Source organism: Myotis daubentonii, chromosome 6, assembly GCF_963259705.1.
Source record: "Myotis daubentonii chromosome 6, mMyoDau2.1, whole genome shotgun sequence".
Classification (NCBI taxonomy): domain Eukaryota; kingdom Metazoa; phylum Chordata; class Mammalia; order Chiroptera; family Vespertilionidae; genus Myotis; species Myotis daubentonii.
Genome location: NC_081845.1, coordinates 36,063,236 through 36,090,185, shown reverse-complemented (window position 1 = coordinate 36,090,185; position 26,950 = coordinate 36,063,236). Strand labels below are relative to the sequence as shown.

The 26,950-nt window shown below is 40.0% G+C and overlaps 1 protein-coding gene across 3 annotated transcripts in view; it reads right to left on the bottom strand.

Moving 5' to 3' along the window:
* LAMA4 (laminin subunit alpha 4) overlaps positions 1–26,950 on the bottom strand; it is a 136,334-nt gene that overhangs the window by 78,046 nt on the left and 31,338 nt on the right. For all 3 annotated transcript variants that reach the window (XM_059700659.1, XM_059700658.1, XM_059700660.1), the window contains exons 3-6: positions 21,196–21,297; positions 13,419–13,543; positions 7,408–7,488; positions 2,365–2,579 (exon numbers count right to left, since the gene is read on the bottom strand). In XM_059700659.1, the coding sequence (XP_059556642.1) occupies positions 2,365–2,579; positions 7,408–7,488; positions 13,419–13,543; positions 21,196–21,297 (523 nt within the window). The remainder of the gene's footprint in view (positions 1–2,364; positions 2,580–7,407; positions 7,489–13,418; positions 13,544–21,195; positions 21,298–26,950) is intronic.

Here is a 26,950-nt window from a genome sequence, read left to right as displayed (position 1 = left end):
TTTAATCCAACTTCGGGGTTGATCATTGCCAGGTGTGAAGGAGGAGTAGTCCAGCGAGGAGAGAGTGAGGAGGCCCAAGAGCAAATCTTGGCTTCCACAGTGCTTGACCCTTGGCACAGCTGACTCCAAACCTCCCAGTGATAGTTCTCAGTGGGATGGCAGGGAATAATGTCGTGGAAAAAAATTAGGAACATATTTACATAAATTCAGAAATCCTGAGGACCCTCTATTCATCTACTGAGGATTTTCAAGATAGTCATTTGGAAAAAAGCAAAAACAAAAACCCCAATTCAGAGTTTCAGAGTAGAAATTAATTTGTGATATTTAAAAAGGAATTCCTGAGCTATCAACAATAAGCTGAAGTAGAATTGTGAATTTTCCCCATCTCTTAACTGTCTTTAGAGAAAAATCATAAAAAATTTAGCTGTAAGGGGAAATGCATTTATTACATTTCAGCTGTTTAATGTTCCACAAAATGTAGATTTATTAAGCCATTCAGCAAGATCATTGCTTTATTGCTTTTAGCATTAGCTTCTTTTCTAAGAGTGATCTGCTTCTATGTAGTTTAAACATAGTTTAGTAAATGTTTTGAGAATCAGAATATTCATCAATGTCTAAGGCTTTGATTTTGTCAGCAGTTTTTTAAAATTCTTGCCCCAGAATAAATATATATATTTGTGCACTTGGGGAGGGGGGGTCCCTCAGCCCGGCCTGTGCCCATTTGCAGTCCAGGACCCCTTGGGGGATGTCCACCTGTCGACTTAGGCCCACTCCCCGGGGGATCAGGCCTAAGCTTGCAGTCAGACATCTTTCTGGCAGCCAGGGAGCCCTTGGGGGATGTCTGACTAAAGGCTTAGGCCCCCAAGGGAGCTGTGATGAGGGAGCTGTGATGAGGAAGCTGGGGTGACAGAGGAGCCATGCTATCCCGCCCTGCTGCCCTGGGTCAGGTTGCACATGGGACACCCGAACATTGGCCAGGCAGGCCAGTGGATTACTGCTGCCCCACCCGGCCGCGCTGGGTCAGGTTGCACATGGGATGCTCGCCGCCCTGGGTCGAAGATAGCAGGCCCGGATGGCGGCAGGGCAGGCGGGATGGCGCTGTCCTGCCCCACTGCCCCGGGTGGCAAATAGCAGGCCCAGATGGCAGCAGGGCAGGGAGGATGGTGCTGTCCTGCCCTGCCTGCAGTATGCAAATTAGCTGCTATCTTTGTTGGAGGCTAATTTGCATATCGTGCTGATTAGCCAATGGGAGGCATAGTGAAGGTACGGTCAATTACCATGTTTGTTTAATATTAGATAGGATATGAAAGAGGAAGAGAGAGAGAAATATCAATTGGTTGCTTCCTGTACATGCCCCAACCAGGGAATGAACCCACAACATTGGTATATGACCTGACAAGGAATTGAACGCAAAAACTTTTGGTGTGTGGTACAATGCTCTAATCAACTGAGCCACCCAGCCAGAGATGCCAGCACTCTTTCAGATGCCTGCTTTTCTTCTTTAGTCTGTCTAGACACAGAACACTCTTCCCTTGTCCTTTTCGGTATTATGCCTTTGTGCACTTTGCTTTCTTGTAGCCATGTTTACTTTTATTGTGATTTCTGAAGATCACATGTGTTTTCTTCTCAATATTAACCTTTACACTTAGAATCTTTTTAAGTGGGACTTTGTTTTAGTGAGGGGATTTCCAATAGGAGCATGCCACAAGAGTACAATACCTCTTCCTCACCCATTCTTCCCCTCAAAGTCACAAACAAATAAGAAATATTCAGTCTCAGCCTTATTCCTAGAGGAAGGCAATTTAACTTTACCTATTAAGAGCTTTATTCTATGTGGCAAATGGATTATAGAAATTATCAATGAAATGTATACATTTCGGTCTAACTGAAGTCAATTCTTATACTCTACCTGAGATAGTTGCTCTGACAATTTGAGGAAATTGGGGGATGAGTAAACTCTACCATTGATTTGCTCACTTATTGCACTAAAATGTCCATTTTACCAAACATAACTGAAAAAATGGGACTTAGCTTCCAGAATAAGAAAAGTGATGTGAACCATGCAGGTTTTCATTCAGAATTCTGGCCAATCATAGGCTGTCCATGGAAGTTTGCTTTTCTTCTTTGATCAAAATGGGAAGGATATAAGATGGCAAGGCAAGAGCTCATTTGTGTCAGTGTCTCTTGGTTTATGAGCTAGGTTACATTAGTAGCCTTGATAATATCCACCAGGGGTGAGTATGGGATGCACATTCCTGAGAATGTGCATTGCCCTGGAAAAGTGACAAGGGGGCACTTGAGACATTTTCCCAAGATAAATACATCTAAATCCAGGTGGCCGTCTAAGGATTTACAGTACTGTACCTGCACAGTTCTTGGCTATCCTGGCATCCCCATAGTAGCCTGGGGCACAGCGTTCACACTTGAATCCAGTGGTATTACGTAAGCAATTCCTACACTGGCCAGTGATCTCATCACAATCTTCAAAAATCAGGTTAGGATCAGAGTTTCCACTGCAGTCACATTTCTTACAGGTGTTTCCAACAAGCAAGGGGTTTCCATAGTAACCAGGAGCACATCTGAAGGGGAATCACATGTTAAAAATTTAACAGCCATAGTTTTTCTTCCTTTTAACCTTCTTTCCCACCTAGAATAAAAGCGTAGTTAATATTTGTGGTTTGCTTTTCCAGAATTCATTCACATCTCCCATCTTCCTAATAGAACTAGACTTTGTTTTTAAAGAACCACCCCTCCCCAGTGTGTTACAGCCCATTCAGCATGGCCAGCCCTCCAGATGTAGGAGTGTCTGGGTATGACCAATGTGTGGGAGTTTTTGGTCATTCCAACAACTGGCATGCACAGCTGGCATATGATGGGTGGTGTAGATACACTAAATGAGACCCACTACTAGTGCACAGCTAAGAATGATCTTGGCCAAAGAGTTAATAATACTTTTGTTAAGAAACACTGATATAAATCACTGTCCACCTTGCTGTAGTGAATTGTTCAGATTAACCTAAATCTGAGCCACTAAATGCCTGGCACTAGCCTGTCCAAAATGGATTGGCTCAGAGGTGATTCAATTGGAGTGTAGCCCAGCGCTCTTGTTTGAGGGTTATAGGGAGGCATTCTTTTCATCTGTGGGAGAATGTAGAGTCAGGTGGTGCTCTTAGTTCTGAAGCCATCTTGTGACCGAGGAAAGGCAATGTGGAGACAAGGCAGAGGGCAGAGCTGAGGGTACCACAGAGAAACAGAGCTGGAGCCTAAGTAGCCATTATTCTGGACATTTTAGATCTCTGGGTCTACAGAGGCCAGGCACCTAACCTCTGCATTTGTTGTGGGGGCACAGCTGGTGCCTTTGGTCATGCTGGCTGGGCCCCTCATGAGACAGCCTAGCCTCGTTGGAGAGTGGTGACTGAAATCCATCCAACCTTTGCTGGCCTGGCCAAACTGTGCACTCTAGGTGGGGCTGCCTCTGCTCAGAGGAACAAATGCTTTTCTCTATTTTTTCAAAGGCCCTGCTGTGAGTGGTGGGACTGCAGGTCCCATCTAAGGGTCAGCTGCTACTTGGCTCCTGTCAACTGTTGCCAAATTGTAGCTGTGAGGGAATGGAGGACCTGTATTGCTAAATTTTCCTATTTTTAAACAAAGAAGTTAAAATTTGGATTTTATGTTGGCTTCAAACTGCAGGCTGGAATGGGGAGACCAGGGTGGGGTGTGGAGAGCCTGGGCTAGGGCATTGGCCTTGGGAATGGAAAGGAAGGGAGGACTTTCCAAGGAAATAAGTAAGGCTTGGTCTGTAGTAATACGATACTACATTTTAAAAGCTTCCATTTAAAGTAATAAAATTATGACTCAGAACATTTGAAAAATAGAGAAATGAAAAATAAAAATCACACCTGTAATCCCAAGGCCCTAATGAAATAATTGTTCAACATTTTGCATATGATCTTCCAGCCTTTATTCCCACATCTCAGTTTTTTTGGTGTAGTTGTAATGATGGTGTATGTTCAGTCTTTACACCCTTGACTTGCCTTGTATCTCATAGCTTCACCTGGGTGAGTTTACTTAGTTACCACAGACAACTGGGAGGTAGGCCACACAGGCTGGCATTCTGAGGTTGAGAGGCTACTTGGTTTTCCAGCCTCACATAGCTAGGAAGTCAGTGCAAGACCCAGACCTTCTGACCCTCATGTTCTTTCCTTCACTCCACCCTGGACCACACTGCTGCTACTATAAATGAATGAGTGAATTCATCCAACAGAGGGACAATTCATGTCTATTTTATGCAAGGCACAGAAAGGCAGGAAGAGGAAAAATACACAGCCCATTCTGAAAGAACAGGAACAAATGAAGCACAATCATACATAATATCTAAATTCTCGAATTAAAGTGTCACACAATCTACAAAGAGATATCCCCAAGAGAAAATGTCTAATGAATTTTGTTACTCATATCCACTCATGTCTTCGCACCTCTAATTTACTGGGCCTCTGGTCCCCATGACAGCATAAATCATTCCTCTACGGAATACAGGGCTGGATTGAATTTCTAACCTTTGCTGCAGTTCACTACACAGAATATTAGATTCATTGAAATGGAACTCAGATCGACCCCTTTAATGTGCAGCTAGGAATCCTGAGGTCCAGGAGTGAAGGGACTTGCCCAAGCTTGCATAAGTCAGATGCCAGTTACTAGTACTTTCATTTCTCTGTTTAGTTTCACAGTATTTGATCTTCATAGGTTATCCCCTGGTCTTCCATAAGAGAAAAAAACTCATTTTCTATTCTGTAAGTCAGAATCTCCATCACAGTGGAAACCTACTTTCAGTTACTTTGAGTTTCAAGAACATCTTTTGGTGATTGGTTTGGCGGCAACTCTGAAGTCACAGTCCAACCTTCAACACTACAGATTTTTATAGGCTCCTCTCAGGATGGTCATGAGGCTGAGAGATGAGGATGTAAAGCTATGAGACACAGGAGTCAATCAATGAAGGACACTATTTACTTCAAAGCCATAATTTCTGTTAAGGAAACTGAGAGTCGGGGAAATGAGCCACCATGTCCCAGACACACATTATGCCAGTGGTGGAAACTGGACAATGACCACAGTGACTCCTACTGTCACCAGTTAGTTTTTATTGCGCCTGTATTAAGTACCTGGTGTCATACTAAAAACTTGGCAGCATCACCTCACAACAGTCTCGTAAAGTGGGTATTTTCATTTTCTCCATTCTGGAGATGTGGAAATAACTTAGAGGTCAAAAATAACTTGCCCAGGAGGATCACAAAGGGCTAGAGTTGAGATTCAAACTCAGCCAGGCTCTCTACTTCCATTTTCCAAACTAGTGCTCTCTCCTCCATCCTATCAATCCAGGTCCATCATAAGCACCCCATCTGATCCAGCCTTACGGGGTAATGGCAGGAGATCCTAGGAGCCTGTGCTGTGGGCCAGGGGATTTATCGTCCACAATCCCACATCTCAGGTGGGCATGCTATTCTGTGCCAGGACCCCCACTGCTGCAGACAGAACCTTTAGCTGCACCCTGTGCGATTTTGCAGAAATGAGCTCTTAGGGCTGAGATTACTTCACTTCTGGAGGCCTTGCATTAGGTTAGCAGGGATCTATTTAAGGCCATTAGTTCCCCTCACAGGAGCCATGGAACACCCATTATCTGGGAATACAGCTCAATCCTTATCAGACTAAATTGAGTTTAACCTCAAACACTGGTGAGAAAAAAACTCCATCCCTGGATGATTAACAATCCTCTCAGACCCTCACTGAGAAAAAAAAAAAAAAAAAGAATAAATCAAGTGCCTCATATTCCTGGGTCCCTCAGTAAGGAAATAATAGAATGAGTGTGTTGCCAACATTAATCAACCAAAGGTAATCTGATCATCTCTGAAAGCTGAAACTCACGTGGCCCTCAGCTTTTACTTTCCCTCTTCCTTTATAGCAAAAAAGGGAAAAATCTGCCCTAGCCAGTTTGGCTCAGTGGATAGAGCGTCGGCCTGTGGATCAAAGGGTCCTGGGTTTGATTCTGGTCAAGGGCACATACTTTGGTTACAGACTCCTCTCTGGCCCCGGCTTTGGTCAGGGCTTGTGCAGGAGGCAACCAATTGATGTGTGTTGTGTGTTTCTCTCACATCGATATTTCTCTCTGTCTTTCCCTCTCTCTTCCACTCTCCCTAAAATTCAATGAAAAAATATCCTCGGGTGAGGATTTTTTTAAAAAGGGAAAAATCCCACGACCCTTTAGAGAAAGAATTATCCACATTTTGCATATTTAATAATCATAATAACAATGACCTCCAAGTATAGATATTTTCTCTATACCATAGACATTGTGGCTTTTTAAAAAGACTTGCAGAACTTCATTTTGAGAGATGGAGGGTGTTTTCTTTGGAAGTGAGTTGGCTTATCATTTTAGGTTTATGTTATGACCCCAAGGCTAAGTCACAGTCAGGATGGTCGGGAGTGTGATGTGAGGAGGTGAGTACACTGCAGATGTTGGACTAGATGTTGGACTGGTCCCTCCTGCCCTTCCCTCTCTGTCTTTATGACAGCACCTAACATTTTGCTGCCTAAACACAATGATGAGGCCATTGTTAATGCATTTCTATTGAAAATTAGAAGGCCTCTATGTGAGGTTTTTTTTTTTTTTTTTTTTTTGGTGAAACCATTTTATCATAGAAATCTGTGAGCAGTTGACAGGTGGGGAGAATGGGAAATGTCTTGCCAAGAAATCATTCAGTGGGAAGCCTCGCATCTTTAGTCCCCACGGCCTTTCTTGATTGACCAGAGATCAGAGCAACTCAAAAAAAAGAAAGTTAGGTGTAGGTACCAAATGGGGATTCAGAAAATGCAAACTCTCATGAATTTTTTTTTTCCAGGGGAGAAATGGTGTAAAGACTGAGTTAAATAATAGATTCGTGCTTTTTTCAGTGTATTTCAATGGATTGCTTTCATAGAGGATTTAATTTTGACTTTCAATTTTATTTCAGTGCATTGCAATGTATTTTAAACTTATTGCTCTAATAGAGGATATGATTTATTTTTTATTTAACAAGGAAGCCTCACTCTCCATTAATTATATTACTGGTTCTCAATGATAGAGAGAGAGAGGGGAGTGTTACCAAAACCATCCAGAGAATCTTTTTAAAAGACACATACTCATTTTTTCTTTCCATGTCCATTTATCCTGATGTGGCTCTGGCCTGGGCCCCTAGGGAGCATATTGTTATATCTGTGTCTGGGGCATGGGGTTATGAAATGCTATCTCCTACTCCTTCCTCTCAATCATCCACTTCAGCATCTATTGAAGGGGAGTAAGGCAGAGCTGATGAATACAAGCAACAGAAAGCTTCCTTTGACCCACACAGAAAATGGTACATTTTATTAGCTTACCTTTCACAGTTAGGTCCAGCGTAGTTTTCTTTACAAATACACCGAACAGCTCCATTTTTTCTATAGCAGGATTCTGCAAAACTAGAATTGTAAGGGGATATTAGAAGTCAACTCCATAAATCACTGAAGAGACCTTCTTCAAATGGGTGTGGTCATTTGCTTTATTTAAAGTAAATCCTCTTCCTTTTGGAAAGTTTAGAACAAGAAGGCTCAGACAGGAAATGCCACTCCATTTGTGAAGCCATTTTCCAGGTTCACCTTACTTATTTTTCCATAGAGGCACTTCATTATGTTTACTTGAAGCAGTGGGCATTTCAGAAAACCATATATTATATATAAAGTCTAAAAAACATATTTCAAAGGCAGATAAAATAAGCAAATTTTGCCTGCAATTTAAGATTTATGTGAGAATTTTCTCTTATTCCCATCACTTTCTGTGTATAAACTTGAAAGTTCCCCCTTTTTTATTCCCTAGATCTCTTCCACTCTTCACAATTATGAGCCAATTCTAAACTCTCCTATATAATAAAAGGCTAATATGCAAATTGTCCCCTCAGGAGTTTGACCAACCAGGAGTTCAACTCCTCACTATGATGTGCAATGAACACCAGGGGGTGGCACAGAATGAAGGAAGGTACCACAGGCAGCCAGCAGCCGGGGGTGGGGGTGGGGGTGGTGGTGAGGTGGTGGGAGAGGGTGGGGGAAGGAAGTCCCTGATTGGCCCTGATCACTGGCCAGGCCTAGGGACCCTACCCGAATTTTGTGTACCGGGCCTCTAGTACTCTATAATCTTCACAGAACCTTAATTTCTTTTATGTGCACCTTGAAGAATGGAAATAAAGGATGGAGGGACTGGCTTAGTTGTTGATCAAAGTCACAAAGCAATCACTCAAGCAATAGGACCCACGGTAAAAGGATTCTAGTCCATTGAACCCCTCTCTTAATTCTTCATCTTCATTTTTTATAAAATTTAGGTCAGAAAAGTAATAAGAATATTAGTTCAGCAGAATAAATAACCAAATTAATTATTAAGGCAGGGGAAATGAAATATTACTCTGCACATGTTTGGATAATTCTACACTGACACATGAATCCACCCATATGAGGTGGGTATAAAAAGTTTTACAGACTCTTAAATTAGTTTTGGCCTAGGTACTGTACAATCGATGGAGCGTGATCTGCTGTTCTCACATTACTGCATGTGCAAGCAATTTTACCCTAATGGGCTTTCAGAAGAAAGCAAATGGATGTGTTTGCTTTGTTTAAAGATATTTATAAAATCAAGTAAGAAAACAATATGTGCTTCTCAGTGAAAGGTAATACCCACAATTTACTTCCTTTAACAGTTTGATTAAAAACATTCCATGAAATTACATTTCTTTGGCCTTTACTCTTCATTTTGCTTGTTCTTATTCCTTAGCATTCTTAAAGAAACACTGTCAGTGAAGAGTCCAGGGCATTCATGTTTCTTTGAAGATGTTTCTCCCGGCAGCCTGCATACTGCTTGAAGAGCTGAAACATCTGCCAGTGTCTGGAGTCATCTGCCTTGAGCTAATGTCCTGCTGCTTCAAACAGATGACATTTTCCTTAATTGGAGCCATTACCATAGCTAATAGTAGACATGGTGGATGTCTGGCCAACCCCAAAATAAATAAATGAATTCTGTGCAAATGGTCCTTGGGAATAGCTGCGTGACCATTGGTCTCTGTGGTGGGAGACTCAGAGGCAATGCCAGCTGCTGAGGGTTCCTTTTTTGTTTTTCATCAGCATTAAATGTTTGTGTTTTATTCAGAGGAAAGTCTGTCTTGGCTGGGGAAATGAAAACACTGTGCCTTTCTCAGCCCGCACTAGCAGCCATGGCGCCCTTTCTAAGAGGAAAGGAGCCTTTTGCTCTTGGAAAACCCTCAAGGGAACTTAAAGAAAAATAGACTTAGCTCTGTGTGTTGCTAAACTCCCTCAGACTTTATTTCCTTGCTTTCTGATGTGGCTATTGTAACTAGAAATTCAAATCCTGGGTCAAATAGCAGATCTCTGAGAGTGTGATTTAGATTCCACACTTGTGCCTTTCTGAACTCAAATCAAAGTCCTGGCAGTTTCAATTTTATAGAAAATAGAAATATGAATTTTAAAACAACTGAAAGAGGCAATGGTGTATTTGATTTTTGATAATATATTTGATTCGTGTTTGAAATCAGTTAACTGAGTCAATAATAAGGTCAGATCAAAGGCTGGAACTTCATAGCGTCCAAGCAAATTTGTCCTGTTTTATGATCACTGACTACCTCCTCACCCCCATTTTTGTCCCAGTTCCCTCCCCCAACCCCTCCAAGGGATTTGGGAAGTAGAACTATTGCCACTACAAAGAGAGCAGGTCTCTCACACCCTTCCCAATCCCTCAACATTCCCACATATGGTCTTTACTTATTGGGGGTGTATTTTTGCTTTTATATTCATGTTGAGCAGGTTTTTAACCTCAGATCTGTATTATGGAGACTTCAGTTTTCATGTCTGTGAATATGCTCCTAACTGCAGAGCACATTTCCTAAGACCTTCACTCTTTGGAACTGGGATCCACTCACACACAGAGGTCCTTGATGCCTATGGGAACTTTTTCTCTTTCAAGGCAAGAAGGTTATTACCCAATTGGCAAGTTTCTGCTTCAATTATTTAAGAGTTAACAGCCCGGCCAGAGTGGCTCAGTGATTGAGCATTGACCTATGAACCAGGAGGTCATGGTTTGATTCCTGGTGGGGGCACATGCTGGGCTGTGGGCTCAATCCCCAGTAGGGGGCATGAGGGAAGCAGTTGATCAATGATTCTCTCTCATCATTGATGTTTCTATCTCTCTCTCCCTCTCTCTTCCTCTCTGAAATTAGTAAAAAATATATTTAAAAAATAAATGATAAATAAAAGAATTATTGGCCTTCATAATAGCTGAAGTAACTGCAACTGAAATACTGGATAATCTGGCCTAAAAGGGAAAAAGTTGCTTTAGGAGCTTCATAATACTGCTGTATTTTGACTTATCTTAGTAAAGGCATGACTTTTTGATTGTTTTATTCACTACTGTGACCAGCAACTGGTACATGATTGGCACATAAGCACTCAATAAATATTTCTTGATTGCATGTAGACAAAATTTCTCAGTCAATAGAAATGAGTTCCAAAAGTCTTTTATCTCAAGACATTAATGTCAGGTAATTTAGATTAAAAAGTCTTGTCATAGGAAAGGAATAAAAAAATGCATAAGCTAGACAATACAATTAGCATTTGGGATTGCCTTTTTAATTCTCCTGTTAGTTTCTAAAAGCTTATAAACCTATTTAGAACAGTTAGTGCTTTATAACATCTTTGTTTACATGGGCAAATGAGTGATACCTGTTATTAGGAGGTTGGAGGTAAATATATTTATCAAAATAACTATATCACATAAGAGAGTGACATGCTAAACATGCCATCAGATATGGTTGAGACTAATGTTTAAGAGCAGAATATTAATGAACAGTAAAACAATATACCTAGATGAGGCGACATAAATCAGGATACACTGAGTGGAAATAGCAGAACATTTAATGTTGGAGTTTTCTACTCTCACTCTCAGTACCATTCATTTTGTGCAGGTTATTAATACCATCGGACATGAAAAATTACAAAGGAAGGGCTGAGGCAGTTTAATGATTTCTAAAGAAAGATGGGGCTATAAAACACCTGACTTCTTCCCAGACTGTCAGACCCTCAGAGGATTTGAACAAATCACAAGCTATTAGGAGAAATGTTAATCAATATTGGTATTCAATTAAGGACAAAACATTAGGGAGACATTTGGTTGTTATCTCCTCTTTTTTTCTCTTTTTAAGTGTGTGTGTGTGTGTGTGTGTATGTGTGTGTATGTGTGGCAGTTATTGAGGCCTTTTAAGTTATTTTATATGTATTGTTTAACTTAATTTTTATAACAGCTGTCAACTAATTATTATAGCCAAACCTTTAGAACAGTTCCTGACATAGAGTAAGTGGAATATAAGTGTTAAGAAAATATATAAAGCATGTGTTTACTAAAGCCAACATCCAACATACTCCTTTCCATGTGTAAGGCACCAACCCAAATGGTTCACACATATTATCATAGTCTAACTCTCTGAGGCAGATTCTGAGAGCAACTTCGATTTACTAAAAAAATCTGAGATCCAGAGTGGCTAAAGCAGTGATGGCGAACCTTTTGAGCTCGGCGTGTTAGCATTTTGAAAAACCCTAACTTAACTCTGGTGCCATGTCATATATAGAAATTTTTTGATATTTGCAACCATAGTAAAACAAAGACTTATATTTTTGATATTTATTTTATATATTTAAATTCCATTTAACAAAGAAAAGTCAACCAAAAAAATGAGTTCAGAGGTGACACGCGTGTCATAGGTTCGCCATCACTGGGCTAAAGGAATCAATAAATGGAACTAAGATCTGAATCTAGTCTCTTTAACCCCAATCCCATGGAAAATGAGACCTTGTCTGAAATCATACAGCTATTATGTGCCAGAGCACAGATATTGACCTAGTTTCATTACTCTACCTGAAGTAATATATATAATTGGATTTTGTACAGGGTTCCTAGTACAGTGTTCCTAAAACCCTTGGAATTTCAAGACTGTCTTTTGTCCTTCATAATGAGTTCCTTTCAACCATATCAGAGTTTATGATGAGGAAGTGATTCTGGTGATCTCCTACATAGCTTCTGGATAGAGGCTAGTCTGCCAGAGGAACCAACTACACAATTAGAGGATTGGAACTTTCAACCTCATCCCTCCCCCAACCTCAGGGGAGGGGAGAGGTGCTGAAGATTGAGTTTAATCACCAGTCATTTAATCAATCATGACTATGTAATGGAACTTCAATAAAGCTCTTCAACAGCAAGGGTTGGGAACTTCTGCGCTGGTGAGCACACTGATTTGCTGAAAAGATGCTGCCCCTGGAGAGTAAGCACACAGAAGCTCTGGTCCTTCTTATCTCCTCATCCATACCCTGCCCTATGCATATTTTTCATTGGCCTGTCCCTGAGTTATTTTCTTTATAATAAAACTCATTTTCCTGAGTTCTGTGAGTCATTCTAGAGAATTACCAAACCTAAGTGGGGTTGAGGGATCCCTACATTTGTAGCTAGATGGAAAAAATGTGAAAAGCCTGGGGACCCCATTTCAGCTGCTTCTGAAGTGGAATGAACCCTTAAACTCTGGGATCTGCACTAACTCTGGGTAGTTAGTGTGAGAACTGATTGATTGTAGGACACCAAGTTGGTATCAGAGAATTAAAGAATTGGTTGATATTTGGAGAACCAAATACCAGAACACCATTTTAATTCTACAGTCTATCATTTTTAAGCCAATAAAATGGCTAGCCATGACTCGACTATTGAATTTACTAGTATGCATATTAGCTATCTGGAAAGAAATTCACTATTTCCATTAAGATGTATATCTATGCTCTTTAACTTCTCACTCAGGCCAAAACACAACCAGAGGTGAAATTAGTTTTCTTGGATATCTTCTATGAGGTGATTAGCCTAAAGCATGCATTCAGTTTGTGTTCTAATTCTGATTAAAAATCCTTTTTGGCTACAATTTATAGGAAAATATCTGCTCTATCAGAGTTTAAAGAAAATATTGGATTATAATGAATCTATTGGCATTATCAGTTGTGATCTCTCTAGGTCAAGGGTAAGCCACGAATAGCTGAGATTACCCTTGCTTATAAAACTTGGGAGACTTCATTAACTTTATGGTGCACCCCAATATTTTGGGAATGAAGTCATCACATTCTAGTATACTGCAAGCACTTAAGCCTCCCTGAAAGTATATTTAGGCTAGATATCTTTCCTGTATCTTTTTCAATCTCATCTCAGCATGAGGTACTCAGTTTTGACAATGGGAAAACCTTAGAACTCTGGATAGAATAAAAAAAAATGGGGGTGAGTGGGGAGAGATAAGCAGTAGAAGGGATCATCTTCCTTTAGGACTTACTTGGCCAAGTATGGAAGTGGACAGGGACATGGCTGACAGAACCGTGGCGGTCCCCTGATGGAATCTCCAATATAACCATCTAAGCATTTCTCACAGTGCTCTCCTGTTGTGTTCCGTTGGCAGTGCTATAAGACAAAAGATAGAAAAATTGACAAGGACACAAAAGAAATTTTACAGACAGCGAATCTGAGAACCAAGTGATACTTCCAGTGAAGAGGATGTCAGGCTTGACAGAGATGGTGTGCGTCAGTACTCATTATCACAAAGGATACACGTGGCCCCAGCCAGTGCTAGAAAGTGTGCACAATGATGCAGGATTTAGACCTGGACTTCTGTGTGAGCACTAGCAGCCTGGGAGTCTCTTTACCGTTTGTGTGCTTTTTCAATTCAGAATGCTAATCAGAATGTCAAATTCTGGATGTTGTAGAAGCATCAGCTTACTGACTTGGAATGAATATGAAATGGAAAAAAAAAAATCTTCCTTGTGCTCACCCATGACACAGGGAACAATTTAAGGATTTATGGCAAGCATGTCAAACTCGTGGCCCGTGGGCCGCATGTGGCCCACAACGAATATTTTTGTGGCCCAGCCAATATAACGATATGTAAGAAACATTTTAATAAAAATTTCGTAACTTAATTTTGACAACATCCTGTTATGCATAATCACTAATAATGAACTACAACATTCACTAATGGCTGATTACTATACTCGTGTTGTATTCATTTCCCTTATGTGCCTTATGCGCAGGCGCACCATTTATCTCCACTAGTACTAGCAGCGGATATTTTAGCAGCTGGTTGCCACATCATTAGCCTTTTACTGACTTATTTGGTCTGCACAACAGGAAATATTTTGCTTTTGGAGAACAAGAAAACTAGGTTTATTTGTGTTATGCTTATTAATTTGTGCAGTTATTCAGTGTCTAGTAAGTTAATGTTCAAGAAAAAATATTATTTTTATTAAAATGTTCTATTATGTTATGTTAACGATTACTCATTTATTTCAGCCCTTTGTATTCATTATGTCTCTATCAAACTAAACCTACGTTTCTATGAAAATTGAAGCTTTTGGTTTCTTTGCGGCCCACATAAACTTAAACCTTGTTTATTTGGCCCATGTGAGCCTTTGAGTTTGACATGCTTGATTTATGGGCTTGGAAGAACAAAATGTGTCATTCTGAAGTATAAATGTAATGGAAAGTAGATAAAGAATATTCTGTTAATGGACTGGTATCTTGCATGGTGACATACAAGAAATAGTAAGCTGGTTTATTTGTATGATTTATCCGTTTGTTGTGAGGGTAATTAGAAAGAAGCCCAAAACAGGCTGATTTTTCTGCCTAGATGCCTGTTCATCATCTGAGGTCTTTATCTGTCTCAAAACTTCCAGGACTTCCTCCCTGATGCTCCTCTCTTGCCACTGCCCACGGTGTGCTGTTATCATCTGCTCCCAGCTGTGTCTTTAACCAGTGCACTGCCATCAACTGGAATGGAGTAGGTACTCATAGCTCTTTGTCCAGCTGATGGGCTGATTTCTGACTAGTACTCTGTAAGTGATGCTAGTTCACTGGTGGTTTTCTCCAACTGGACTAGCCTGGATTGCACAAGGCAATGCCATTAGCATCCTATGTAATAAAAGGCTAATATGCAAATGGTTGCCATGCCCTCACATGACCGACCAATCAGCAGGAGGCTGGGTGCACAGCAGGCACATGCGGGGACAGGGCAGGGCTGCGTGTGTGGCGAGGCGTGTGTTGGTGGGGGTGGGGGGGCTGCATGAGCCACTGGTCACCAGGAGATGTATGGAGCACCTCTTGGTCCCCCCACCCCGGCTCCTGCAGGGAGTGGCGGCCTCTTGTGCCCACCTCCCACCAGTGCCAGCGGCTCACTACGGCCTCCTGCAGGTGCTTGTGGCTCCCGCCAGCTCCTGTGGAAGCGGCAGGCAGCCTACTGTGTGCGATTTCATGCTCTGGGCCACTAGTTAAGATATGTTTATCTTTACATTCACCAAAGTGTTTAAAGATTCAATAGGGTTAGAATCAGAATGCCATTGAAGAGACACCCTCCTGTTTGAGCAATTCTCTTAGTAAGACCTATGCACAGAGCTTCAATAGAATTAGTTTTTTCCCCAAACAGTGCTCTGTGAGGAAGCCTGGGGAAGACAAAATGGAGCAATATTAGGCTGAACTCTGAGGTCTTTAATCTTTATATGCTATGTTGAAGTTCAAAATAAAATAATGGTGAGGCCCTGTTATAAACATTTTACATAGATTAATTTGATTTTCACAATAATTCTAAGGAAAGTTACATTTCCTCCACCCTTTTACATATGAAGAGATGACAGCACAGAGAAGTTAAGGACATTGCCCAATGTCAGGCAGCTGGCTAGGCTATTCATCCCCACAATATACTGCTTCTCCAGTGTGTTGGAGAAAAGGCTTCTTTCCAGAAGAGTCACAAAATCATTGCATCAGAAGTTGTCAGACTATTTTATGAATAGTTTGAGCTTCAAAGAAAGTACAGCACACTAATTAAAAAAAGAAGAAGAAGAGGGATACTGTTGTGGCAACAAGCTATCCTAGTTGAATACCCTTTGCATACTTAATTGGTCATCTTTGGCTCCTGATTAGAATTATGTTAGAATGGAATTTAGGGGATAGTTCAGAGTGCCCGATAGATCAGTGAAAATTCTGAAAAATAAAGTCTGATGTGCAGACAACAGGATGTTAGCATAGTTCCCTCACTGTGTCTTGTGCTAAGTCAGTTGTCAGGAAAAAAAAAAATGAAAGAAAAATTGGCATAGGGCAAATTAGTCAATCGATGTCTGGAGCAAATAAAGGGAATTAACACTCACCCAAAGCCAGCTAAAAACTAGTGGCAATCTCTCATCCCATGGAAAACCAATGAGCCTTGTCCAACCACCAGGAATCTAAGCCATAAGCAATCTGGCAGGGCTACTTGTAGACTGGGGTCAAATTTGTCTGAGTCCTTGTTGGACAGATAACGCCCATCTGTGCAGGCCATTCTTTGTGCCTGGAATGCCTATTAAGTTGCAAAAAATGAGCTAATTCTCAATTCTGTCCCCTTATGGCTCAACAGATGCTTTGGATTCCTTGTCAGGGCTCTAATTCTGCCAGAGCAGCCACAGGAGCAATAGCCAAATCTCTCCAGCCTCTAAATGCGCAGAGTGCAAACACTGACTTTCCTCATCTGTCTCCTTTTAAAGGGTTTATAATGAAATTTCCTAAAGGGCACTGATGCGCAGTCTGGGAGATGGGCAGAGAGAATGTTGGAAGGGACTGGCTCTTCCATTTTTTAGCTGGTTGATTTTGAACAAGTCACTTGCCTTTTCTGGGTCTCTATTCTCAGGATCTAGATGAGAAGGCCTATAAGATTTCCTCTAGCTCTGAAAATTGTTTTGCAAATATCCCTTTACTTTCCATGCTCTGCCACTTAAAAAATCAGAAAACAAAAATGACAGCAATCAGTTGTTAGAAGGGAAGAGTTATTTTTAAATAAACCTGACCTCACTCAAAAATGTAAAAAGCATTCTGAGTCTTTAAGAAAGCTATTATGTAGACAACCAATTACACATTGGTAATAGGAAGGATATTTGGATAAGAGCTGTGTCTCTTTCAATTGGAAGTGATGTCTCTTACTGATTTGGCCACACTACCAGAATAATGGAGGAAGAAAGCCTGAAGGATCAGATTAGCCTTGGTGCGGTTTGTCACATGCTTTGTGCAAGACTATAGTCTATCTAGATCTGTGTTTTTTGAAGTATGCCCAGGGAGATGAAGACTATTTTCATAATAATACCTAGATTTTATTTTCTTTGACACTCTAGTTTTCTCATGTGTGTAAGGTGGAGTCCCCCTGAGGCTACAAGACAGGAGATATTACCACAGATTGATGCAGAAGCAGATATGAGATCTAGCTGCCTCCCATTAAACCGGACATTAAATATACTTTCAATATGTAAATTTACATGCAATGGATTAATTATTATTGTTGTCTTCAAATAAATTAATAGAAAAATATTATTTAAAATTTTCAGTTTTAAATGTCAGATGCTGAAAATATAGATATAACCCACATAAAGAAAAGTCATTTGACAAGCTGAATAATTCTTATGAGTGTAAAGGGCTCATGAAACAAAAAAGTTGGAGATATGCTGCTCTGTCTGAATCAGTGATTCTGAAACTTTACTGTGCACATGAATGCCCTGGGCATCTTGTGAAAATGCAGGTTTTAATTAAGGAAGTCTGGATTATGGCCTGGGTGTCTGCATTTCTAACAAGTTTCCAAGTATCGTCAGTGTTTCTGGCCTAGACTGTACTTTGAGAAGCAAGTGTCTGGCTAGTTCTTCAACATTGAACTTGAGCGGAGTCTCTCTAGTATAACAGACATTACCTTTTCCTGAAATAGTAACTCAAGTGTCCCATAAATTATAAAATCAAATGTTTGTGCAATTAAGTTAGTTATTTTATCAATCCATTCATTCACTTAACAAACCTAGATTAAGCTGATATCCTGATAGATAATGAGCTGTGACTGTTACTAAAATGAAAAAATGTTGGTTCCTTCCTTTCATCAGCTCACAGACTTGTGAAGGAAACAGAGATAAATAAGGAAAATATAGTGTTTGTGCTCTGAGGTATGCATTCAGTACATTCCTGCTGTGGGACAAAGAAGAGGGAAAGATTCTAGCTTTTCCTGAGAAAGTTGGAGAAGCTTAGTAGAGGTGGTGACATTTGAATTAGGCCTTGAGGGCTGAGCAAGAACAGGAGAGAGACCGAGAACTTGGAAGTACAAATTGGGACAGAGTACAAGAGCACAGAGTGAGTTTAGAGGGTAGCGAGAAGCTCAGTGGGGCTGGAATAGAAAACCCTGAAGAATTTTAAAAAGGCGAATGCCTTGGTTGGGTTGTGTTTTTGAAAGGTGTCTCCGTTGCTAGTGAGGAAGACACATCAGGGAAAGAAGAGTCTGGAGCAGGCATTCCTACCACCAGCCATCTCTCTGCCCCATAATTCCTTCCTCAGGCCTCCTTCGGGAGTTTTCCTGGGGAACTGCCATATGCACTAGAGTTGCCTGGCTTTTGGGGCCCTGCCTGCAAGACTCAGCTGAGAACTCTTCCCAATGTGTTCCAGTTCTGATAAGATGCAAGGTGGCCTTTTTGAAAGACACCAATACATGTTGGACTGCATTAGTTAAGCCACTTTTCTGCATTTGATAACTTAACATTCCTCTTGTGAAAGAATTTCTAAGCTTTTTTGATATGTCCAAAAATGGTAATATAACTTTATCTACTTTATATTTTATTGCCAAAGGTCATAGTTCCTTAAAAGCAGCCTGTAAAATATAAGGTCACATTGAAAGAATTAGAAACAGTTGAGAGAGGACAAGGCAGAGGCATTATAAGCCTTTAAAATAAAATAAAATAAAATAAAATAAAATAAAATAAGACCTTTTATTTTTAGTTTCTTATGGAAGATGAAAGGCATGGGGTAGGCCAGGTGAACTGCAGCAACTTATTGAAACTCTGGTGCTTCCAGTGAGCTGCAAGAAAGTGTTCATGTGGAGCTGTTGCTTCGCAGGCTCCCTGAGAACTGAGAAGGAGGTGGGGCTACAGAGCAGGAGCTGAGACACTGGCTCGGGTCGATCAGATGGCCAGAATTACAAATAAATATGAGTTTGATTCCTATGTGATACCATAGACCATATATTTGCCAACTAAATGGCAACATATTCTTTCTATATTACAAGCCTCTTCTGCTCCCTCGCTTGTGCTTAATTAAACACAAATTACATTTTTTTTGTCTTTCAAAATTAAACTTATAAGAATATACTTATGTTTTAGCTCTGGGGGATGAGATAGTGCTTGATTTTTCCTTTGGATCTCATGTACAGTATATATGTGTAGTTGTTGTTTTGTTTGTGTTTTTTAACATATATTACTTTAACTGGGGAGAAAAATATTTCCCTCCAGGTAGGGTGGGGTGGAGGAATCACCATTAGGATGAATAGAATGGCTATTCTTTATCTCTTTTCCCCATTGTTCTGTCTTGAAAAAAGTAAATGTAGGAAGATTGGCAACTCCCTTGAGTGTGCATAAAAGTGTTTTACACTATAGCCCATCCCCAATTTTATTAGAACCTCTTATGGCCCAGGTGCTGTGGAGGAATCACAGGATGGCTGTCCCTTCAGAAGCTCATGGCTAGTCAGGGGAAACCCGTGAGAGCTCCTATTTTGACAAGTGTCACTGTCAGCAAGAGGGGCTTTGTTGTAGCTCTCCACAGGCTCTGGCAGGAGGAATTATTTCCCTTTAAGCTGTTTGTCTTCCCTCTTATTGACTGCCTGACTAACAATAGCTGATGGACTTTCAAGTCCCTATTGACTTATATTTTAATAAACCAGGTAACAAAGAGCCTTTATTTAGTCAAACTATCAGAGCTGTACATTATTAGTTCAAGTGCATCCATGGGATTTTCTTTGCAAATGTCACTGGGATTAAAATAACAGGAAACCGGAGATGGAAGCATTAGAAAGGGGTAGATGTTGGCAGCTGCATGTGCCTACACTGCTACAGAGGACATCCTGCATGTAATGGTTATTTAAGAAGAGGGGGGAAGGGACTACAGACATGGCAGGAGTAAGCAAAAATACAGACAACAACTGTTATTGTTTGCCACTTAATTCTCTCTGTCCCTAGAACAATGGCAACGCCTAGGTTTAAAATAAATGAAAACATTCTAACTTGCATTTTAATGTAAATCATGAGTAAAATAACACCTTCATGCACACACCTTGGAGCCCACTTATAATCAAAATGACCTGCTTACAAGAACAATTATGTTAATTTTAAGGTAAATAGGTATACTTAATTAAATGTTCTTATATTTTATGCAAAAATACTCTTGCAGGTCTGGAAAGCCTCTTTTGCCTCAAAGGAAACTAAAGAACCTAATTTTCCTTCATATGCAATATAGCTTATGAAGAAAAAATATGATCTTAGGTAACAGTAAAATATGATTTTAAAGAAAAATGCCTGCTATGACTCCTACATAAACTATTTCTGGTAAATTTTTCAATTCCCATTTTCACTAAGTTGCCAGTCCATATAGTGGAAATGGAAAATATGTAGCAAGTAGTTTTTTGCTAGAAGGCTTCTAAGTCTTCTTCATAAGTCTCTACTGTATTTCACTGAGGAACAGTCTATTGGAGAATTCATTTCAGTTAAGAAAAAAAAAGTCTTCTGTGGGTTCGATCACAGATTACAAAGACCACAAGGCCAAAGCTTTCATTTTTATTAGCAATTTGGTTCGAACCTATTTTTTTTTTAATTTTGACCTGTAGACCTGACTACCTTATAAGTTGTAAAATAGTCTATGAAACAACTGTTTTACTCTCCCAGTTTATGTGGAGCGAAGCCAAACATATGGCAAACTATATTATTACAGAGGCATTTGGATGGGTGGTTTCCTCCTATGTGTGTTCTTTTCAATCGCTTGTTGGCCCACAGCAGGAAGCCAGCTGCAGAGGGTGGTGAGGCACTTACCCCGAGGGGCACCTGCGCATTCAGACACAGGCCTCGGTGGCCACTTGCAATCATAAGCAGCTTATATGGGGTGTTTTACAGGAAAAGGTGAAGGGTAAGAAAAAGACCTTGATTAGCAGTTTGTTCCTAGGTAGCTCCAATGTCCAGGAAAAATATTTTATTCCCACCCAAGATGCAAAGGGCCAATGAAATCTGTGAGAAGTGCCCCCAACCTACCACACAGAGTCCAGAGCCGTTCAGGCATTCGTTGGAATTCCCGTTACAGTCACAGGGCAAGCATTCTCCCGACTGGGCAAGAAAGAACCCAGCGCCACATGTCTGAAACAGACACAACAAAAGTATTTCCATTATTGAAACCATCAATTTTGGTCAATATTTTCTGAGAAGAATAAGAGGATATGATTATGAAACTATCTATTTCTTTACAAAACATACTAAAAGATTTATACTAGCATTCAGGGATTGGTGATGTATATGCAATTTTCTTTGTTACACATTTTTCCTCTTTTCTTTCACTTTGCTGGAAATTAGGAATAACTTTAATAGTGTCCCATCATTGTAAGGAAGAATAAGAAAACTTCAGGTAACAGTAAAAGAGAAGAAATGTTTTCTTTCAAAACAAAACAAAACAGGAAACAAAGCCATGGCTATTTGGATGAGGAATCACATCATGCTCCCTACAAAAATGCATGGATTCAGAGATTATTGGCTATGGTATAACAACTTAGAGCTGTGTCTTTTATAGCTTGGGCTTTTGAAAATTTTTATCTTTTCAGATCCTAAAATTTTAAAGGACAGATCCTATGTGGGCAGTGTTGCTATATTTCATTTATCCTCACAACTCTGTGAGGAACACATTATTTTCCTTCATTTTAGTAATTAGATAACTAACCCAGAGGTGGGTTGTGGCAATGTTAAACCACCTTCCAATGCACAGAGATGAATTTTCACCAGTGTTCCAGCTGAGAAACGTGGTGAGATTGTTCCTGGTTCATGCAATTGGTTTATAGATATGTATTTTGTGTTTCTGTCTCAATGATGTAAGGTAGAAATGGCCTTATAGACCAGGAAGTCTACTCCCTGCCCACCAGACAGATTTACATCTAAAGAATTTCAGGCAGATAAGAATCTAAGTTGTTATCACAAACTTACAAAGTAGGAGATTTCACATCACCACCTCCCCCCCACCCCCACCTCCCCAACTGACCCATTGCAGTTTGTGCTGTCTAGGCTACCAGGAAATTTTTCATTATATTTGGCGGAAATTCCTCCGACTGCTATGCAAACCCATTTCCTCTTACTTTTTTTTCTCTGTAAAGAAGGAAAATATCACTAGACACCATTTACAGTGTAAGAAAAATACCACCAGTTTGGAGCCTAAAATTAAAATATAATATATTCCATTTGGAGAAATTTTAATAGAGGATAATGACATTAGCCCATGAAGAAAAGGCAAAGAAATACCATTTTACTAAGTGAGAGAAAGTAAGGCTGAGAGAGAACAAATGTATAATGTATCATTGAGAGTTTGTGGATGATAGTAAGCTTTTATCTCAGTTTCCACTAGAGAACCAAAGAGAGGAAAAGGTGCTAAAATTGCACTGGAAGCATTTAATTTAGACCATCTAATTTCATGTTTTTGAGTTTTGTTTCAAAATGTAAAAATACTGGTTTTCATTGTTACCCAGTATATACAGGGTGTCCTCCCCAAAATATACACACTTAGAATAATTATTAATTCCAGTGGGATAAATCTGAAAAGAGACATTAATTAAGTTATCAAAAATGTATGTGAGTACATTTTTGGGGACACGCTATATACTTACATATATAAATTTCTGATATATATATATATATATATATATATATATATATATATATATATATCACGTCTTCATTTTATTTAAAAATATATCTTGGTCATGAGACATAAAGTTGATTTGATGATGTTAACTGTTTTTCTTCTTTCAGTTTGACATGAAGAGCGTTTTAATTATAAGATAAATGGATAAAAGAAGTGAGGAGATTCCTATTAGTCATCTTAGTAGCTGCCAAAAGAGTGGCTTTTGAGCTCCCTGACCATGTTACAGACATCTGGGGAGCTTCTGAGTCAGTAATTCTGATGGTAAAGCCAAAGAATCTGTATTTTTTAATAAGATAAATTTTGTATTAAAATATTATTTTAATTAATTCTTCTCCCCCAGCTTTATTGTGACATGATTGACATGTAACATTCTATAAATTTAAGGTGCACAATGTGTTGATTTGATACATGTACATACTGCAAAATGATTACCATCACAGCATTAGCTACCATCTCTAACAAGTCACGTAATCACCATTTCTTTTTTTTTTTTTTAGAACATTTAAGATGTATTCTCTTTGCAACTTTCAAGTATTATTAACTATCATCACAGTGCTGAACATTAAATAACCAAAACTTGTTAACCTTATAACTGGAAGTTTGTACACTTTGGCCAGCTTCTCTCCATTTCCTTCATTCCTGACCCCAGCCTTTATAAGCGCCATTCTGATCTCTGTTCTATGAGTTCCAATGAGCGGGGCAGAGACTGGAGGTGTATTTGCAGCAGAAAAGCACACTGATGGTGGCAAGGAGTCTGGGAGTGATGCCTGGAAACAGTACATGAGATCTACTTGTACCATCAACTACGGTAAGGACCATCAACTCAAGTTTCAGTAAAGTTGTTTTAAATTGATATTACTTCCAGTTTTTTAGGCATTCCTATAGCACTTTCTTCTGAAGAAGACAAAGAAAATTCAAGCTTTCCCTGAATAAATGCATCAATTTGAATATGACAGTGGCTAATCCCTTATATCCCCAAGGCTCTGGCTAAATCAAGACCCATTTTCTAAAAATAAAATTGTCACAACATAGAAAAAACAAACAAAAAGAAACCCCCAAAAGTGGTAAATTTTGTATTTTTAGAATAACTTTAGTTCACAGAAAATTATAAGGGATCTGTTCTGGGTTTTTTGTTTGTTTGTTTTTATTGTCCCTAGAGGGCATTCTGGAAGAATGTGGGGCACTTCTGGCTTGCCGTAGGGAGGGCGTGCTGGGCATGGTGCAGTGTATGAGAGTCCCACACAATAAAGCGTTATCTTTCATTCTATGAGATTTGGGAATGTCTAACACAATATTCCTGTAGGTTAAAAGCCTGTTCCTCTGAACCCACAAGCTAACTTCATTTTTCATGTTAAACACAAAATGTTTTTGCAAGCTTTTAATATGCAGTGCATTTTCCAAGTACACAACTACCATGTAAATCAAGGGAAAATTGTTTGGCTCTGCATCATATCTCAATACATAAGTGCTAGAGCATGACTGCAGAAGGCAGAGCCCAGCGAATCGTCAGGAATACAACAGCTACAAATGCATGTGGATGCAGGTGTGTTGAACCAATGATTCCAATGCACCAGTGATTTTAGTGTGAGTGATGTAAGTTTCCCAACGTGGGAACTAACTTGATGACATTCTGAATAAAACAAATGTCCCTCAAGGATTCCAGTGTGTGACCAGATTTGGAAGGACTGCTTCCAAGTATCACTCACAGTGCCTGGTACATGTTAATTGCTCAATGAATGCTTGTGATTTGAGTGGTTCGGATCAGGACAGGAAATCTGAGACATATGTGTTGTTGGAAACCAATGGTTTTTACTGCTAATCCACCCACTGCTTGCTGTTTGTGCTAGATTTGGTCTCCAATCTTTCTCAACACAGTCCAGACAGCCAATTCGTAGACTGGATGTATGCAAGATGAAATCTTTATGTTCTGCCAAGTTTAGGAGGAAACTTCACTCTGAGAATCTGTGGTTATCCGTTATTCACTCCCCAGACCCAGGCCTTGTGTGAAGGATGACTTGGCTTCAGTCTCTTCTACTGTAGGAGATGGGAAGAAAAGGGAGGCAGGGATAAGTGTGTGTGAAGCAGTCATTTGGCCTCCTGCCGAGAGGGTGAGGTTGAGGGTGGAAACCTGGCCAACTCCTTTCCTGCTGGGTTTTGTATACCTGAAAGGATTATATTTTCTAATTCATCTATTCAGAGGGGAGGCACCATTTTTAAATTCACATAAAGGCACCCCACAGGCTAATGGAAACCCTGGTCATAAGGAGCTTCTGGTGCCATTACTAGAGCCCATATTCTTGGATGCCTTGGTCCTTGTGAGGGAGAAAGAAACTTTTCTCTACACATCTAGGTTCTTTTGGTTGGTCTAATAATCAAACAGATATGAGACAGATTAACAAGAGAAAATAACCAAACTTAATTGTACTCTTACATATGGGCGCCCCACATACACAAGAGAGTCAGAGACCCCACATGAGAGGTTCAGAGACAGAAAGGGAAAATGGAGTGATAATGATATTCTCAGCTAAGGGATGCAGTAAGAGCCTTGGGGCTTAAAAGGGAAGGATGGTCATGTGCAGGATGTTCAGTAATTGGACATTTGCCCTTCCCTATAGATAGGTCATAAAAGGTTCTTTCTGGTGATAACTCTTTTTAGGGGCAAAGTTCTTAATTTAAATTCTTTAAGGGAAGAGTAAAATTTTGGCATGAGATTGCAGTATCTTGATTGTCTTCAGCTCAAAAGAATTTACATGTCAAAGTATCACATTTTGGGAAGGCCTGTTCTGAACCCCTCTAACCTTGTGCTGTAGAACTTTAGAGTATTCCCTGGAGTGGTAAATTATTAAGTGGTTCTGTTAGCAGTGGCAGGAAAGGCACCAAGTGTTAGACCCATAGGTTCAGACCAGACCTGGGTTCAGCAACCTCAGTACTTGAGTTCTGGCTAGGAAAGAATTCAGAGCCAAGACTCAAAACTATAAGAGGACATTTCCATTTATTTGGAAAATCTCAGAGATGGAAGAAGTAATTCATAGAAGAAATGGGCTTCAGAAAAAGTTATAGAGGCAAAGGAAGGGCCCTAGGAGCTTGGGACTGAGGAAGGTAAAGGTATTGTCTGGTGGGGGGGAGGAGCGGGGATAGGAGAAGGGGAAAGGGAAAGTTGCAGGCTTGTTTCTGGAAAGTGTCCTTCCTCTTAAGCAGTGGTTCTCAACCTTGGCTGCACATTAGATTCACCTGGGAATCTTTTTAAAATCCTGATTTCTGGGCCTCATTCCGGAGGATGAGCCAAAGTTGAGAACCACTGCTCTTAAGGGTTTTAAGGGTGGAGATTTTAGGGGAGGTCCCAAGGGAAGATCTCATTATAATATTCAGCAGCTTTCCAGGTGTGTCCTTTCAGGGTCTAGGTCTCCACTGATTGATTGGTCAGTTCCAGGGCAGGGGATCATTATATTCAATGCAGCTGATGCTAACATCCGCCTTGGGGTGGCTGGTTTTATTGCTTTTCTGGGCCTGGAGCTGAAATACAACTGAGGCCTAGATGTTATCTCTAGGAAGGAAATGTCAGGGGATCCAAACCACATGACCAATATGCCAGAGGAGAAAGGACACCCTGAGGGCAAGGCTCCCCCTTTCAATTGTCCTTCACTAGGCACCCAGGGCTGGTGACCTTCTGTACCTGGCCATCATCCTTGCTCTGCTCACCTACCACAGTTCAAGAAAGTTTGAGTATTCTCAAGGAAGAGCTGTTTATTTTATATAAAAAAGTTATTATATTTCCCCCCCAGAAAGTTCTGTTAATTTTTACTGAATCTCTTATTGAAATTCTAGAGGAACTGGTACAAATGACCTTTGTCATAGTATTTAAAAGGTAGATCTTTTCAAGAATAAAAAAAAACACTTTTTTTGTTTTTGTTTTAGTTTTGCTCCTGGTTACCAATCTCTTTGCTAAGTAATTTCAAGACTTCTATTTTTTAGAGGCCTGCAAACAATGAATAGTTTTAGTGTTTATATGCTTTATTTTGGAATAGTCTCCAGAATTTACTAAACAAAGAAAATGTTTACATATATTCATGTATGTGAGCAAGAGAAAAAGTCTTACAATCTGTTTTT